The sequence below is a fragment of the Hyperoodon ampullatus genome, assembly GCF_949752795.1.
Source record: "Hyperoodon ampullatus genome assembly, chromosome: 9".
NCBI lineage: Eukaryota > Metazoa > Chordata > Mammalia > Artiodactyla > Ziphiidae > Hyperoodon > Hyperoodon ampullatus.
Window position 1 is genome coordinate 86384995 of NC_136922.1, and position 18232 is coordinate 86403226.

An 18232-nucleotide genomic window follows, 5' to 3' on the forward strand; every position below is an offset into this window, starting at 1 on the left:
GCAATTCTACCCCTAGGTACATACCCAAGAGAAATGAAAACATATGTCCACAGAGAAATTTGTGCACAAATATTTATAGAGGCATTATTCATAATAGCTAAAAGGTGTAAACAACCCAAATGTCTATCATCTGACAAATAAAAATGATATCTGTACAGTAGAGTATTATTTGGCCATAAAAAGGAATGAAGTACTGATACATGCTACAACATAGATGAATCTTGAAAACATTATACGAAGTAAAAAAGTTAGCTACAAAACACCACATATTGTATAATTCCATTTACAAGAAATGTCCAAAATAGGCAAATCTATACAAACAACAAGAAGGTTAGTTATTGCCTAGGGCTGGGGGATGAGGCTGGGAGATGAGGGGATGATAGCTAAAGGGTACAGGGTTTCCTTTTGAGGTGATAAAAATATTCTATGATAAAAATGTGGGAATGGTTGTAAATAACTGTGAATATACTAAAAACTATCATCAAATTACACTCTTTAAATGGGTGTATGTGAGTTATAATTCAATAAAACTGTTATTTAAAAAAAAATCTGGGGCTTCCCTGGTGGCGCAGTGGTTGAGAGTCTGCCTGCCGATGCAGGGACACGGGTTCTTGCCCCGGTCCGGGAAGATCCCACATGCCGCGGAGTAGCTGGGCCCGTGAGCCATGGCCGCTGAGCCTGTGCGTCCGGAGCCTGTGCTCCACAACGGGAGAGGCCACAACAGTGAGAGGCCCGCATACCGCAAAAAAAAAAAAAAAAAAAAAAAATCTGTTCTGAGATGTGAGGTACTTGACAATCAGCAAACCTCTTCCACAAAGTTCTTCTGGTCAGTAGTAAAAGAATTAGTTAAACTAAAGTCCAATTTACTTTATTGTCATTGGAACCAGCTTGCAGCATTTAGTTATGTATATTTCTACAATGTGAATGCAGTTTAAGAAAATACATCATTACATCAGATATTCCAGGCAACCTGCCACAAGACATTTTTACCGAAAAACCATCTTAAAAGGAATCCCTTTAACCAACCTCAGTGTATATGTTCTTTCTTGTTGCCTCATCTCCTTATAAGCTGCCGTTTCCCTAAAACTCTCATGTTAAACAGTACTGGGCATGATTAATTCACCTATTAATTCAACAAATATGTGAACCCTCATTGTACATGGGCTACTGCTTTAGGCACTTGTACATATGTACACGCACACATGCACGCACGCGTGCACACGAGACAAAGTCCCTGCTCTTGTGGAGCTTACAATCTGACAGGACAAGATAAACAATAAATAAATTTTAAGGTTTTTAAAAGAGGGTGCTGTGCTATGGAGGGGCGTTATTTCAGATCAAGTGGCCAGGAAAGGAGGCTTCTCTAAGGAAGCATGTTTGAGATGATAAAAGAAGGTGCCAGCTACACAAAGATCAGGGAGGATAACTCCAGGCAGAGGAAATAACTCTTGAAAGAATTAGGAGGAGGAAAAAAAAAAAAGGATTAACTGTGTGCTGCTGGTGACCAACCTCTGTGATTCTTATCACCATCCTAGTACAAACAAGTTGACTTGCAGATGGTGGCTGGAATAAGGGGTCTTATGTACCTTAAGACCGCTAAAAGGTCTCACAACTCTCCAACAAGGGGAGGCCGTCTCTAGTTAACCCCAGCCTGAAGTGATCTTTCCCTCTCTGCACCTCTCAGCAAGTGTTTGTTGCCTGTGCCACTCATTCTTACAAACAAATTGGTGCAAGGCACCATGCTAGGAGTGCCAGAACTTAAACACAAATCAGCCCAGCACCCTGACAGCCCTTAGGGCAGGAAATAATCCAGTAGCACAGAAAATGTAGGCACAGACAACAAACACAAGGTAGAAAGTAAAAGCAGGCCACAAAAAAAGAGCTATAAAATTTAGGCATGTCCAGAGATTACTTCCAGCTGGAGCATCAGGGGAAGCTTCACGAGGTGGGCGCATGAGAAGAGGGAGAGTCTGTGAAGCCTGAGAACTTGGACATGTGGGGAGAACAGATTGATCTGTTGTATCCCTAATAAACTTTAAATATATTTAAAAATACTTTTAGCTCCCCAACCAAGTTACAAGGCCTGATAAGGCTTCTCTCTCTCTGTGATCTCAATTTACGTGCTGATTCACTGTAAGAGATCATATGTCAATTTCAGCACCGAAGGTAAGGCTAAATTATTCTTTGCTTCATAACAAAGTTTTCACCTTTGAAAGAGATGATGATCCCCCAAACCTCTTAATACATCATCTCATTTCAAAGGGACATTCCTAAGAGTTTTTCCAAAACTAAAAGGCATTACAGATAAACATGTATACAATGTGCTTCAGAATAACACATATATAAAATGTCTGCATATGTATTTGTGTGTCTGCATATGTGTAACACTATACATTAATTTCAGAATCTTACCAGATAATTTCAAACTTCCACTGCTAAACCAAAGTCTGTACTCATGAGAAAACATTTTTTTCACTGATTAAACTTGCCCACCCGGCTTTCAAAATCCCTTCCCATTCCCAACAAAACATTTTAAACCAGAGAAGAAAATCCAAACAACATTTTTTTAGGCAGTGTCTCAACATCTCTAAAAAATATTCCATGGCCAAACTCACCATAGAGAGCTGTCCAAGTTTGATTAATTACATCTAGACACACAGTTCCTGACCTGAAACAGATGGAAAGAATGGCATTTTTTAAAAAATTAGAAAGTTAGTTGCATGTATCTGGCAACTAGTTTAATCATCAGGAAAAATATTTTTAATAGATCATTAAAAAAAACCCCAAAGAATCCCAATTGGGGAAAACATGATGAGGAGCAGAATATACACAAAGTCTTAAGTGTCTACTTAGAGATTGAAAGGGAAAACCAGTAACTATACAATGGAGAAACCAGACAACACCTTAACCATGTGATGAGAATTAACATTGGTTATCAGGGCAGACAAACTTGTGCGCCTCCAAAGAGGATACCCTGAGGAGGACACAATCTCACTTTTTGGTTTTCTGGCCTTAAGAGCATACTCTGAACCTAATTATAAGGAAAAATCAGACAAACCCAAATTGAGGGACAGTAATGAAATAACTGGTCTTTATTCCTTAAAAATGTCAATTTTATAAAAAGCTGAGGAATGGTTTCAGATTGAAGTAGTTTAAAGAAACATGACAACTAAATGCAATAGATGATACTGGACTGGATCCTTTAATGAATTTTTAAAAAAAGTGCTAAAAAGTCCATTACCAGAATATGGCAGTAGATGAAAAAGTACTGCATTAATATTCAATTCCTGAATCTGACAACTATACTGCAGTTACATAAGAGAACATCCTTGTTAAGATGACTGATACATGAAAGTATTAAAGGACAATGGGGCATGATGTACATATATACATACAACCTCTCAGAGTTCAGAATACTTCATATGTATGCACGTGTGTGCGTGTGTGTAATATCAAAATTTAGTGCCATGACAAGGAAAAACTGCAGGATAAATAGTATTCTAAATAGCACTGGAAGTATAAAATAGGAGGCACTGATATCACATTTTAAAATATCACTAATAAAATATTAGAAGGAAAGAAAGGGATAATTAAGATTCATTAACTGTTTGCTTTACTCTCAAGGACTGAGAAATACTTTAAGGGCTGAAAATAATATAATCTGTACACTGAAGACAGATCTCTGGACAGTGTCTATACAAAGAGAACAGAGATATGGAATATTACAAATGTTAGCTGGATATCAAGAGAAATGAAGGACCCATTCATGACAGTGGAAAAAAACCAAGCAGTCCAATAGTGGACCCTGAACAAGTTAGAATATCGTAGTCCTGGATTCTATAATGGAAGTGACCATTCTTATAGTCCTATCTGTTGTTAAAATCCAAAAAGATAATTGAGGCTTTTTTATAACGGAGAGATGAACTCTAACCAAGAGCAGTTGCTGCTAAGATTTAAACATTTTTAAACAGTTACTTACGCTTCATCAATGTTGGGATGGAAAATTTTATTCATGAATCCTGTAAAAAGAGATGTTAATTAGCAGCAAAAAGTATCCAGAGAACAATTAGCTTTAAAGTATTTCAGTACTGGAAACAATTTCAGTATTAGGATAACTCATTACTTTCAATCTTAGATCTTTGGTTACTGGTAAGACTATATTCTCCTGGCTGTGTCAATTACTTAAAATACATCAGAGTTCTACTAATCAAATGAGCAAACTTTGAGAGCAATGCAGCTTCTAATACAAAATAATCATTACAAGAAATTATTTTCTGAGCTATGAAGGTACTTGCCAAGAAAATTTATAGTACTAAATGGTTTATAACTAGTGCCATGATAAAAGTTAAGAAAGCTACTCTGACTTTCCTCCCCAAAGTTTTATTGTTCAATCACTAAATGTGGAGGTTCTGCATTTGAACTTCTCCTTCCGAAGCTCAGTTACTGGTATCATTGTGCTACACCATGTGCGGAATATGAATGAAGCTGCTGAAATGCTAAAGGAGTACTTCTTCCAAACCACAAAGGATTTCATAAGAACAGTGACCAAAATATTTCCTTTAACTTTAGTCTACTCATTCCAGGAAACCCAGTTTTGATTAAAATTGGGGCAACAAAGAAATTAGGCAAGGTGTTCAAAAAAATTCTGTAAGATGGCTGTATCTGTCAGGGATTCAAATTTTTTGATTTATTCCTAGAAAAACAAGTATGTATAGACTTTTAAACAAATATATTGATATTTAAATTCCAAAAAGAAATTATTTTTTAACTCAAAACCAGTGATTTAATCAGTTTGTATACAAGCAAATGACAGTATTCTAAAGCAGAGATCCACTGTCAAAGCTCTCATTTTGTCATCCTTATCGCCTTACTTCCTTTTTTAAATTTAATTTTATTTATTTATTTTTTGGCCGTGACACACGGCACGCGGGATCTTAGTTCCCTGACTAGGGACTGAACCCGTGCCCCCTGCAATGCAAGCACGGAGTCTTAAGCACTGGACCGCCAGGGAAGTCCCCTTACTTCCTTTTTAGACTTCCTTATTCCGTACCCTCCTTTCAATAAATTGAAGTTCCTTATTAAGTGGCTATCACCACGTCCCAATCCCACCCTCCCTCACCCCACCCCCATCTTACATGTTCTCTTTCATTCATTCAAAATATATTTGGTCAACATCTATGTGTCAGGCACTGTGCTTATTTAGGGTACAAAACCAAATAAAGACAGTACTCTATTCCCGAGGAGGTCACTGGAGCAATGGGACAAGACACACAAAGAAATAACTGCAGTGTGCAAAAAGAGGTGACAGGGGGCTTCCCTGGTGGCGCAGTGGTTGAGAATCTGCCTGCTAATGCAGGGGACAAGGGTTCGAGCCCTGGTCTGGCAAGATCCCACGTGCCGCGGAGCAACTAGGCCCATGAGTCACAACTACTGAGCCTGCACGTCTGGAGCCTGTGCTGCGGAACAAGAGAGGCCGCGACAGTGAGAGGCCCGCGCACCGCGATGAAGAGTGGCCCCCGCTTGCCACAACTAGAGAAAGCCCTCGCACAGAAATGAAGACCCAACACAGCCAAAAAAAAAAAAAAGCCAAGCATTTGAAGCCCTTAAAAAAAAAAAAAAAAAAAAAGAGGTGACAGGGGAAGCATGTATGAAGAGAGGAAGATGTCAGGAAAGATGCAGACAAGTGGCATCAAAGGAAGATCCTCAAGGATGAGGTGTGACAGAGGTCATCTCCAAAAATTTAAGAAACTTCTCTAGACTTAGAAAACGGGGATGAGACTATATGAAATCCCAGACATTCCAATCCTCACATGTTCTAGCCACTCCAAGTACTAATCATGCTTCCAATTTTTGTTTTTTAATCTTTTGTGTTAAAATAGCTTAATGTTTTATTTACTACTATCAAGAGAGCCCATGCAATGTTTAAATTGCTCTGACGCAAAAAGATTTGTGTCCAATTACCATTTCATATTCATTTTTCATTCAAGATGTTTCAAAGTCTAGATGTACAAGGTATGTGTTTATGAGGCGATTATACTAAGCCAATGGAAATGTTCATGCCTTAATGTTAAGAGAGGAAAAAGCAGAATAAAAATTCTATCGAACCTCAGAAAAACACTAATACATATGTCCAAGAAGGCCTACGAGGATATCTGTTGCAGCAGTGTTTATAAAAGCCAAGAACCAAGTTCAAGCCCATCAACAAGGGATGGGAGAGACTGTAGTACATCCTTATACTGGGAGTCCTATACAGCCAACGTAGTGAATGAGGTCAGTATGTATCAATTAGGATAGAGCCAAAGCTGAGGGGAAACAAAAAAGTTGCAGGATGATATATTTACAGCATGATACCATTTACATAATCTAAAACGAAGCAACACTACATATTCTCTATGGTAACAAGTATAGAAAACCGTATTGGACCAACATATACCAAATTTATAAGAGTAATTATTTTAGTGAGGGTGCAGGGCCAAGGTCATGGTGGGAATAGGTAACAGAATGAGGAATGGTGATTAAAGATGAATTTATCTGTAAAACTATATTCCTTTAAAAAAGAACTAGCTCTTGCTTTGGCAGCACACATACTAAAAAGATATATGTGCTTGTATATTATTTGCCCTGGTATTTTAAAAAGTGTGCACATAGATAAAAAACTGCAAACAAATATGTACAAATATCAACAGTGCTTAGTTCTTAGTGGTGGGGATATTTTCTGTTATCCTTTTTAAACCACCCCCACCCCATACCAGAAGTAGGATCGCAGCAATGGAAATGGGTTAGAAGGAATGAAGCTTCAGAAAACTAAAAAGAGAATCACCATATGATCCAGCAATCCCGCTCCTGAGCATACACCCAGACAAAATTATAATTCAAAAAGATACATGCACCTCTATGTTCACAGCAGCACTATTCACAATAGTCAAGACATGGCAACAACCTAAATGTCCACTGACAGATGAATGGATAAAAAGATGTAGTACATATATACGATAGAATACTACTCAGCCATAAAAAAGAACAAAATAATGCCATTTGAATCAACGTGGATGCAACTAGAGATTATCATACTAAGTGAAGTAAGTCAGAAAGAAAGACAAATACCATATGATATCACTTATATGTGGAATCTAAAATACAACACAAATGAACCCATCTATGAAGCAGAAACAGAATCATGGATGTAGAGAACAAGCTGGTGGCTGCCAAGGGGAGGGATGGAGTGGGAGGTTGGGGTGAGCAGATGTAAGCTATTACATACAGGATGGATAAACAACAAGGTCCTACTGTATAGCACAGGGAACTATAGTCAATATCCTATGATAAACCATAATGGAAAAGAATATGAAAAAAGAATGTATATACGTATAACTGAATCACTTTGCTGTAGAGCAGAAATTAACACAACACTGTAAATCAACTATACTTCAACAAAAAATTAAAAAAATAGAAGAATGAAGCTTCAATAATTTGATGTCACAGGGAACCTCAAAGGTATAAGTCAAGGAAATAGCTATGGTGAAAAAAGCTTTAAATGTTTATCAAAACTGTCTCTGAAAGATTAAGGTTCCTGCCTCCCTCCTTGTACAAGGTCTGGAGATTACATTTGGAATCAATATAGTTTCCACACTGTTTTCAATTTAATCTAGATTTTGGCTTGGTTGAGTCCAAGACTATATAAGAAAGAGGGCCAAAAAGGGCTTAGTAAACATATTCTTTAGTAATAAATGGGTTGGAGCCCAGTCCCCAGTGCCCCTGCTAAATATAAAACCCCATCTGAGCTCTGAGGTGGAGAGCAGAATCGGACTGGAAAGAGAAAAGTACTGATAGGGATTTGGCTTCTAGTCCCAACTCTGCTATTAACTGCAGGCCTTGATCAGGTCACTACACTTCTGTGGGTCTGCTTCTTTACCTGCAAAGAGAAACAGCTGGGCTACATGATCTCCAAAACCTCCACTCTTATTCTGTTTGTAAAAGGACCATCAGCTCTAAAATCTAGGATTTAATAACAATGGCCAGACCTCTGAGAACAGAGGACTTAAGGGGAAACGGCCAATGGTTAAGTCCATAAGAGAAATTAATTCTGTGAGGCACATTTTTAGGTACGTAAGTATTCTGGAGAATATAATACAAAGTTACTAACAAGCTAAAATACCACAAAGAGACACACAATCCACTGACTATTCCAAAGTAGGCAGAAATGGAGTTTATAAACTTGCCATTGAGGAACAAGCACAGCCAGACCATTTCTACTAAAAAACAATTTCCACACTACAATCATCTCTTCCTATACCAGGCTTTTTCTATTGTTAGAAAAATACCCAACGCAAATAAATGGAAAGGGTTAGATTTATCTATATCTGTATATATCTATATCTCCTTTACATTTGTCCTTGGATAAGCTGTGAGCAGCATTTCTGGCAAAGCTATTTACATTCTGGATAATGATGGCAACATGGAACTTCTGCACAAGGAGGGGAGGAGAGAAAGAACAGGCTAGGAATTCAGAGAAGGAACATTCTCAGGACTGAGTGTGTTTGCCCTGGCATGTTTTCCTTCCTTTTGGCAATGCTATCACCACATTAATGAATTTGTCTGCAACAAGAGAATTTTCCCAACACTTGTTTCCATTTGACCAGGAACTATTTTGAAGATATTTTAAGAGAACATATTTTGAAAACTGCTTTTATGGAAACATGATAAGTGGAAGCAGCAAGTCACCTTTAATCCATATGATTTAAGATTTTATTCACTACCAGACATTTTCTAATGATAACATTTCAGTGATTTGATCAGATAAAATTCAGAACTCCTTTGTTTCAATTTTTTGGACAATTATTCTCTGGCATGGCTCAAGCATTTATAAAAAAGGGGACAACAGGTACAAATGTTTAGCTAAAAAGCTTACCACTTCTGTCCTCCGTCTTTTATCAGAAGGGAATCAGGAGATTTATAATTCTGGAGGAGGAATCCAAACCATGCTTAGTTGATGAAAAACTACATATCTTAGAAAACAAAAGCACAGTTTATTAAAATAGAAAAATATGCCATGCTTTTGCTTGTTCCACTCCAATACTCAACCTCTAGAATAACAAATCTCTTGACCCATAGGCTAATAAACAGAGAAAGTAAATAATGCTGTGCCGAGTCATGCTGAAAACTGTTTTTTATTTCAGACTGTTTCTGTGTCCAATCCCAGGAGGGGATCTGTACAAAGTTGTACACTTTCGAATAACTGATATTGGGGTCAATATGTACATGAAAGAGGCAAAAATTAATTATACTTCCATCTTTGTTCCGTTTACAAGTGGGGATATTTTTAGTGATCAAATTTGTGGATAGAATGAAATACCTAAGGGCCAGTCATCTATCCAGAAATTTCATCCAGAATAATCTTGAAGAAATGAGGTCAAACAAGGTGACTCATGAAACCCTATTACCCTAAGGTAATAGGGTGAAAAGCACGAAAGGCAAAAATGAAAACTTTATCCCAGAGCTAAAATGAACCTGGACTGCAGATGGTTGAGGCAGCTGTGGCCGATATGATTTAATTATAAGCTTATGAATTCCTGTGAGAAAACAGTAAATGAATATATTAAATTACTCTGATAGTCTATCTTCAGGACAAATACCCACATAAAGTAGACCATTCAGAATGAAGCTGATTAATTCTCTATTTTTAAAGTAGATATAATTATTTAAAATATATTTATTAAAGATTAAATCCTATCTCCCCTAGAAGTATCTCAGACTATAAATTTTTTAAGGGCAATAACTTGGATCTCCATTCCTAGCATGCAGGAGGTGATCAGAGTTAGGGTGTTCCAGATAAAAAAGGGGTGGGGATGCTGCCAGCTTCACTGGTGACAGCTATACTGCCAGCTTTGTGCATTAGTGCACCCTCAGATAGATTTTCATCTTACCTCAGACAGCCAGGCCCAGCCCATGGCAGCCTGCACCCGGGCAGAAGTCTCTTCCGAGAGCTGAGCCTTTCCTACTCAGGAGAGATGGACCTGGGCTGGTCTCTTCTTGGGTGAGGAACCAAGCAAGGAGCTCACTCTCATTGCCCTGTGTCATGGGAACTTCTGAACTGATCCTGTGTGTGTTCAGGAGATCTAAACTCAACAAGGGGTCCTCTTTTCTGTTTCTTCCTTTCTCTCTGATAATATGGAATCTGAGGAATGGGCTGGATGGATAAGAAAAGTTCATTTATTCATTTATAACTAAGAAAAGGTGAAGTGTTATCCTTCAACAGCGTAACTCTTCTACCAACCTAGCAGATTACCAAAGCCTGCAGCCTTAAATCTACTCTTCTGCACTTCCATTTTTGGAAGACTGTAATCTCTTTCCTGTCTCCATAGTTTATCTTTCACTCTCCTGGTCATTCATATAACCACACTGTCTGAATCAGGCAGGATTTATTTTCATGGTCAGAGGCAGCAGAGTATGGACAGAACACACTGGACTTGAAATTTCGAGACCTAATTTCAAGTCTCTGCCACTATTACTACACAAAGTCGTGGTTAAAAGATCAGGCTCCAGTCAGACTACCTAAGTTTCACTTAGACCTACTGTATTTCTTTGCCTTTCTGTCTCCTTATTCATAAAGCTGGGTTAAATAATGGTATCCACATATCACAGGACTGTCACCAAGATTTAATGAATATATGCACAGCATGTGACCAGTAACTCATGAGCTCAGGCAAGTAATTTCATCTCACTTTTCTCATCCTAAAAATGAAAATATCTGCCCCTACATATCCATCTCTTAATCCTTTAGGAACTGTCAAGAGCATTAGAAGGTATTTTGATTATGGGATATTAGTTTTTTTTATAACCCTATCACACTGGAAATGGCAAATACAGTTACTCTAATATTTACTATTAAAAGATTGTTCTGATTGCATTTGGCATATGGAAAAAACACTGGACTGGAAGCTAGAAGGGAGACTCTGCAACTAGTTAGTAGTAATATATCTCCGCCTTCCTGAGTCTCATTTTTACAATCCTTCAAATAAGGGAACAGGATGATATAATCTCCAAAGTTCCTTCTAGCAATATGGTTTTCACCAACACCAAGAATATGAACAAATCTTGAGCTGTGTGAACAAGCTTTTCCAAGGGAACTAAGATATTACTCTTATTTGTTTTTAAAAGAATTTCAGTTTAACTAAAGAAAAATGAAGCTAAGGATATATGTTTTCATTATACCACCAATCCTAAAGGGAAAATGAATTTTATGCCCCGAAGATGTCAGATTAACCAACCAGCTCAAAAGCTAGAGGAATTAAAGTTCAAGTAGGAGCTAACCTAAACAGCAAGTTAGGTGGAACTTTTATACAGCAAATGGAAAGATTATATAATAATGAATTGCCAAAGGCAGAATTAAAACTGACATAAGCCAGCTTCAAGAAGGAAATGGACAAACCTTCTCACAGAAGCAAGCATGTGCAAAAGCAAGGTTACCCCTTAGAGGTGGCCTGGGGAAGGGAAATCAAAGCTGACTATTATTTTTACTCTGGCTATACAGCAAGATGAAGCTGAATAAATTCAGATATTACAAACTGCTAACAACAGGTTTTTCATTGACAGGGCCATTGACAGGGCCAATTTGACTACTGACTTCTTCCATCATTGAGAACTTCAGCACCTAAGCCCCCAAGTCTCTCCCCCACCAACTCCTGTCATTTTTAGTGACATTACCTACACAGACCACCCTCCTCACACCCTGGGGCCTCTCAGTTCTCTAAGCTTCTTCTTAATGATCTTTCCTCTGTTCTATCTCATTCACACTCCCAGGACATGCCTTGACGTCTGGCATCCCTACAAATAGCTTCACTTCCAAAATCACAAACTCAGACATCCCCTCCCCCACTACAGTCTCCTATCCTTGTCAAAGAGCTTCCCACCCCATGAACAATTCTTTCACCTGTGAACTCTAATCCACTCGCCCTCCCTCTTTATTCCTACCTACCACCATCCTTTTCGCGTCTTCTCCTAACTAGGTTTAAGAGCTATCACCATCATCACTCTCTGGCAATTCTCTGCAAATCCCCTGCCCTCTCCCCTCCAAAATACCCATCTACAACTGGAGGAAACCAATCATTCACAATTCTTACTTGGACTTGAGGATGTCTCTAAATAGGCATGCACTCATTTATTCACTAACTCACTCAACAGATATTCTTCTGCAGAACAGGCAATGTATGAAGCCTGGAGTTGGGGAGACGGATTTTTAGTAAAACAGAACCAGGAACTGCCTTCATGGAGTTTATATCTATTGGGTTGGCAGGGAGGAGAGATGTGAGTAAACAAATATACCAGTTTTTAAAAGTATGCTCTATAACAACTTTCGTGGATTCAACATCCCCTATAATTTTCCTCTCTTCTTTCTCTAGTAGCTTGCTCCCCCATTCTCCAATGACTTGGACATCTTACCGTTATTCTGCAAATCTCCCACTCCCTTTGCCCCTCCATTTCTCACTTTGACTTAATAGCCCTGTCCATTTTTTTTGGAAAATGGGTGCCAATTGGCAGGATCCCTCATCATCCACAACAAAATCCACCCCCCCACATGCTAATTTTTCCTGCCTCAACAGCTTGCTCAAATGTTCATGTTCATGGTCTTCTCAAGTACCAGTCTTCTATTTGTGTTCTGATCTTGTCCCTTCCTACAGTGTCAAAGGCATTGCTCCTTTAATTCTCCTCCTGACGTCCAACATCACCAAGCTTTCCCTCTCTTCTAGACAACTGCCTGCAAGTAGCAAAATCTCCTATTCAAGAAATAAAAAGTAAAGCCTTCCTTTTCTCTTCCTCTAGGTAACAGCCTCATTTGTATGCTTTCCTCTATATAGATAGATTTCTTCAAGTAATGTGTATCTATTGGGTTGGCCAAAAAGTTCATTCGGTTAGTGAATAATTGTTCAATAAAATTATTGGTGAAAATAAAAAATGTGTCTTTTATCTTTACTTAAAACTGAACAAACTTTTTGGCCAATCCAATACACCAGTTTTCAACCTTGGCACCTTGATCCAAACCACCAGTATCTCTACTCTTTCCCCACAACAGCAGAGTGATCACTAAACCTGTTTAAAATGTTGCAATGATTTTTTTCCATTACATTAAGAATATAACTCAACCATTTAACCTGGCCAGCAAAGCTCTACAGGACCTCACCCTGCCTACCACTTGGACCCCTTCTCATATCCCACACTCTCGACCCAGCCTCCCAGCCTCATCTCTCTTCCCTGAGCATGCAAAGCTCCTGCCTCGGGGTCTTTGTCTTCACAATTTCTTCTGCCTAAAATGCTCTCATCCCTGACTTTGGAGGATCAGGGCTGGCTTTTTTCCCCTTTTCATTTAAACCTCAGCTTAAATTTACTTTGTCAGAGAAGCCCTTCCTGAATACCTAATCTAAGATAGCTATCATGTCAATTCTATCACATCAGTTCTCTGCATAAAGCTATCAGACATTTAAAATTTTGTTTTATCTCCCCCCCATCACAAAAGGATTTAAGGGTGAAGGGAGCAATTTGTTCACTTCTGTATTCCTAGCACCTAGAATAATGCCCTGCACACAGTTGGTATCTGATAAATTTGTGGAGCTGATTAGAAGACATGATGCAAGATGTATCCACTTTATGAGAAAGTAGGTTCTGCCTCAGCTGCCAGACATAATCTTTTCAAAAATCTATCCTGAAAAATCTCATTTTCAAAACTCCAGTAAAAGGAGAGCTTTTAACAATGGCTTACATTCTCATAGCATTATCTAAAAAAATTTTTTTAGGAAACTTTTCTACTAGAATGTAACTAAAACAGGAACTAAATTCAAACCCAAGGTTGCAAAAGTAGAGAAGTATATAGGTGATCTTAATGGAATTTGCTTCCTCAGTCTAAGAATTCATTCTATTTGTGGAAATATAGTGGTTCAAGTAGTCTTTGTTAAATGACTGACCCCAAACCTCTCATGCATGACACACTACTCTCTACTCCCAATCCTGGTCTACTCCTGACTAAGCAGGGCTCAGTCAAGTTACTCACAATAGTTCCTGAGGGAGTAACTGTACAATGTTTCCAGCTAGGAAGACACAAAGTAAATGGTAAATATTCTAAGTTCTACAGTTAGTCATACCATATGTTATAAAACTCCATTCCAAAAATACTGTGAGGTAATTTCTGGCCATAGTGAAATAAAAAATGTATTATGCCAGAAGAGTCTGTGAATCTGCCAATGAAAAAGGTGAAAACATTTCCTTTAATCACTGGCACAAGTAAAAAGAATATGGTGCACTGATTATCAGAATATCTTTTAATTAAAAACTGGTGGCAGATTGGGAAATTTAGAAGGAACTCAGACAGGTTATCTAGTCTAGTTTCCTTTGGAAAAGAATGACCTAAAACCATTCTATTTAGATGACAGTCTGACCTAATTGTAAAGGCCATTGGTATAGCTCAAAATAGTATTCTAATTTTTGTTATTGTCCATGACTCTTTCGTTTTGTTTCTATTTACTCAAATGGACTTGGCTAGCTCTTGCCATATGCTATTGACATCAATTACACTGAAGAATGAGATTGGTTTTTTCCCTGGCCATTCTATCAACATTCGGCAAACACATTAAGTGGTCTCTCCAGAATCTTGTTCTCAACAATTCCTCTTACACAATCAGCTTTGGTATCATCAAATTACAGTCCAGACACACAGCACATATAGCCTGCCCCTGAGAGGGGCCTCCTCACTGTTAATATGGAGATACACACAGGGAGTATTTCAAAAGTGAGTTTCTAGACTTGTTAGCTGGCTCTTACAAAAGAGTTTTCTATTTTAAAAAAGTATAAATGGTGACAAGAGTTCCCAGGCTGGTCTTAAGGTTATCTACAAAAGATTCTAAAATACTCTATAGTTCTATCTGAAATTAGCAGAATACATGTCTATTAATATGCTAGTCAGTAGACATTTAAAAATAAGATTAAATGACAACTTTAAAATTTTCTCTTGAATGCTAGTGTTTAAGTAAAATAGGTAGATCTGATGGAGACTACTGTAGGTCTTGAAGGGAACTTTTCAAGGTACTTTCAAGACCTTTAGAGCAGGGGTCCCCAACACCCCCGCCATGGACTGCTGGCGGCCTGTTAGGAACTGGGCCATACAGCAAGAGGTGAGTGGTGGGCGAGTGAGCGAAGCTTCAGCTGCCACTCCCCATCGCTTGCATTACCGCCTGAACCATCCGAGCCCCCACGCCCCCCGTGGAAAAATTGTCTTCCACAGATCCAGTCCCTGGTGCCAAAAAGGTTGGGGACCGCTGCTTTAGAGGCTGAAAGGCTTAAATCTAGTATTTTATGTTGTATTTTATCAGAAGACATAAGTGTGCCCCCTTGGGTGAGGTTTATCCAAAGTATTACTGTTATTGGACTTCCCTGGTGGTGCAGTGGTTAAGGACCCACCTGCCAATGCAGGGGACACAGGTTCGATCCCTGGTCCGGGAAGATCCCACATGCCACGGAACAACTAAGCCTGTGCGCCACAACTACTGAGCCTGCGCTCTAGAGCCCGTGAGCCACAACTACTGAAGCCCGCATGCCTAGAGCCCGGGCTCCTCAACAAGAGAAGCCACCGCAATGAGAAGTCCGCACACCACAACAAAGAGTAGCCCCCGCGTGCCGCAATGAAAACCCAACGCAGCCAAAAAATAAATAAAATTTAAAAAATTAAAAATAAAAAAAAAAGAGGCTTAATTCTGCCTGTTGAAAATAAGAGAACAAACTCTCCCCTCCCCTTCTGTTAAAAAAAAAAAGTATTACTGTTATTATTAGCTGTAAACGGGAGCCTTCTTGGTTCATATGAAGAGAAAAATGGAACAAAGGGAAACATAAGTGGAGGAGTCAGACTGAAAAAAGAAGCAGATGAGAATTGCTCAAGGTAACAAGGGAAGGGAAAAGGGAAAGGAAGAAAAGGAGTGTAGAATAGCTATACTTAAAAGTTTATTCCAAGATGGAGTAAACTAAACTGTAAGCAGAGAAACAAAGGAAATAGTAGGTACACTTACACGCACAAATAATTAAAACTGAAGGTAAAAAAGAAAGGAGTGTGGTGGGAAACATGGGGGCCAGCAGGCCCTTAGCAAGCTACCAGGTGAGAATTCTGGCCAAGGATTGCTTGGTGGCTTTCTAGAACAAAAGACAGGAAAAGCATAGACTCAGACAAAGATGTAGACAGGACATTCAAAAGACATGCACTTGCCATATGTTTTTAAATATTTACTTTTATAATAAAAGGGTACTTACTGTAGAATATTTGGGAATTACAGAAAAATGGTTTTAACTCCCTTAACAGCCATGGATAACTATAGCCAATATTTGGCATTCATACTTGGAATTTGCATGGAAAAAATTGTTACACTATATAATGTTATACATTTTCCTGTGTGTTCCATTATTTATTTATTTATTTATTCATTCATTCATTCATTCATTTATTTTTGGCCATGTTGCACGTGCGATTTACAAAATCTTAGTTCCCTGACCAGAGACTGAACCCAGGTCCCTGGAAGTGACAGTGCCAAGTCCTAACCACTGGTTGGCCAGGGAATTCCCTCCTATGTGTTCCTTTAAAGATGGTGTTAAAATATGAGGAATGGTTGTGAAACATTTTGTCCATTAAAATGTACCACAATTTAACTACTTTATTATCAACTGGGTGATTTAGGTTGCTTCCAACTTTTAAGTTTTAAAAATAACACTGCGGGCCTCCCTGGTGGCGCAGTGGTTGAGAGTCCGCCTGCCGATGCAGGGGATACGGGTTCGTGTCCCGGTCTGGGAGGATCCCATATGCCGCGGAGCGGCTGGGCCCGTGAGCCATGGCCGCTGAGCCTGCGCATCCGGAGCCTGTGCTCCGCAACGGGAGAGGCCACAACAGTGAGAGGCCCGCGTACCGCAAAAAAAAAAAAAAAAAAAAAAAAAAAAAAAAAAAATAACACTGCAATTTACATACTCTTGTATATTAAGCTTAGTGTACACCTCTGGGTATTTCCTTATTTTAAGTAAAATCACTCAAAGGATACAAAATTTTATCAATATATACTGTTAGGTTGGCTACATCATAATACCTCTGCCAACAATGTTTAATCTGCCAATTTGATAAGTCATATATTCTCTCATTTTTTTAATCTGCATTCTTTGGATTAGACACAAAACCATTTGTATCCTATGCTTATCGATTATTTTTAATTTTTAGAAAAAATTGCTCCATGTGAACCTCTGTATATATGAGATCACTCATTTTTATTTCCCCACACAGCAACTGCAAGTCTTATCTTTGACGGATAAAAGCTCTTCCTTAGTAGATGAGCACACGTGTAACGACTGAAAACTGTGAATCTGGAGAAGTATGGAATATGGCAGTCTCTGTAGAAACTCCTCTGCGTATAACATAATCTTCATGGGCTGGGCATTACTTGGGTTTTGAAAGAGTATTTGTAAAGTCCTTATGTTCACCTTCACATCTCTGAAGCTTTGTAAAGACTCTATTCTCAATATGTGAAATACAATTCTTGTAAAAGCCTATCTCCTCCATATACTCTTTCTTCCTCAACTGAGCTGCTAACTCACACTTCTCCTAAAAAGCAAGGAAATGCTGTCATTAAAGCAAATGCAGTATTTTATATGTGTTGATTTTTTCCTCCCAACTAGTGAAAGCCTTACACAGCCTTCCTAACTATCGGGTAGAATGCCATATATCATATATTCTGAGTATTTAATACATTGGTCAATATCAAACATGCAGACTTCATTTAATTCCATTATCTCATTTTCTAGAAGAGGAAACAACAGTTCTGATAAGTATCATTCTCACAGTCAAGGAGAACCAGGGCCAGAACCATTCTTTCCCACTCTTTCCTGAACCAGTCCACTGACCAATCACATTCGCCTAACTACACAGTGACACACCCAGCAGCACTGCTAGCATTCTAGGAATGTTTCTGAATGAAAAAGATAAAAGTCTGTACTTTCAAATAAATCAGAACTTAAAGATTCAAATATGATTTACATCAAAGCAGTCTCTCTGGAAAACGATGCAAATACTTCAATGACATTACAATTGATTACAGGAGTTTTATACTTTCCTTTTGAAAGAGCCCATAGGGCCAGTTTAAAAGAAAATCATAACCCTTAAACTTAAGTCACTTTCACAATCATATATCATTTTAGATTTCAACTGATGTTACTTTGTTTT

At 38.5% G+C, this 18232-nt stretch overlaps 1 protein-coding gene across 3 annotated transcripts in view; it reads right to left on the bottom strand.

Moving 5' to 3' along the window:
- UBE2H (ubiquitin conjugating enzyme E2 H) overlaps nt 1-18232 on the bottom strand; it is a gene marked incomplete at both ends in the record, with an annotated part of 115245 nt that overhangs the window by 17976 nt on the left and 79037 nt on the right. For 2 of the 3 annotated variants that reach the window (XM_079711463.1, XM_079711465.1), the window contains 2 exons: nt 2616-2668; nt 3980-4019. The exons of the other annotated variant lie outside the window; for it this stretch is intronic. In XM_079711463.1, coding sequence (XP_079567589.1) covers nt 2616-2668; nt 3980-4019 — 93 coding nt within the window. The remainder of the gene's footprint in view (nt 1-2615; nt 2669-3979; nt 4020-18232) is intronic. 3 annotated transcript variants of the gene reach the window in all.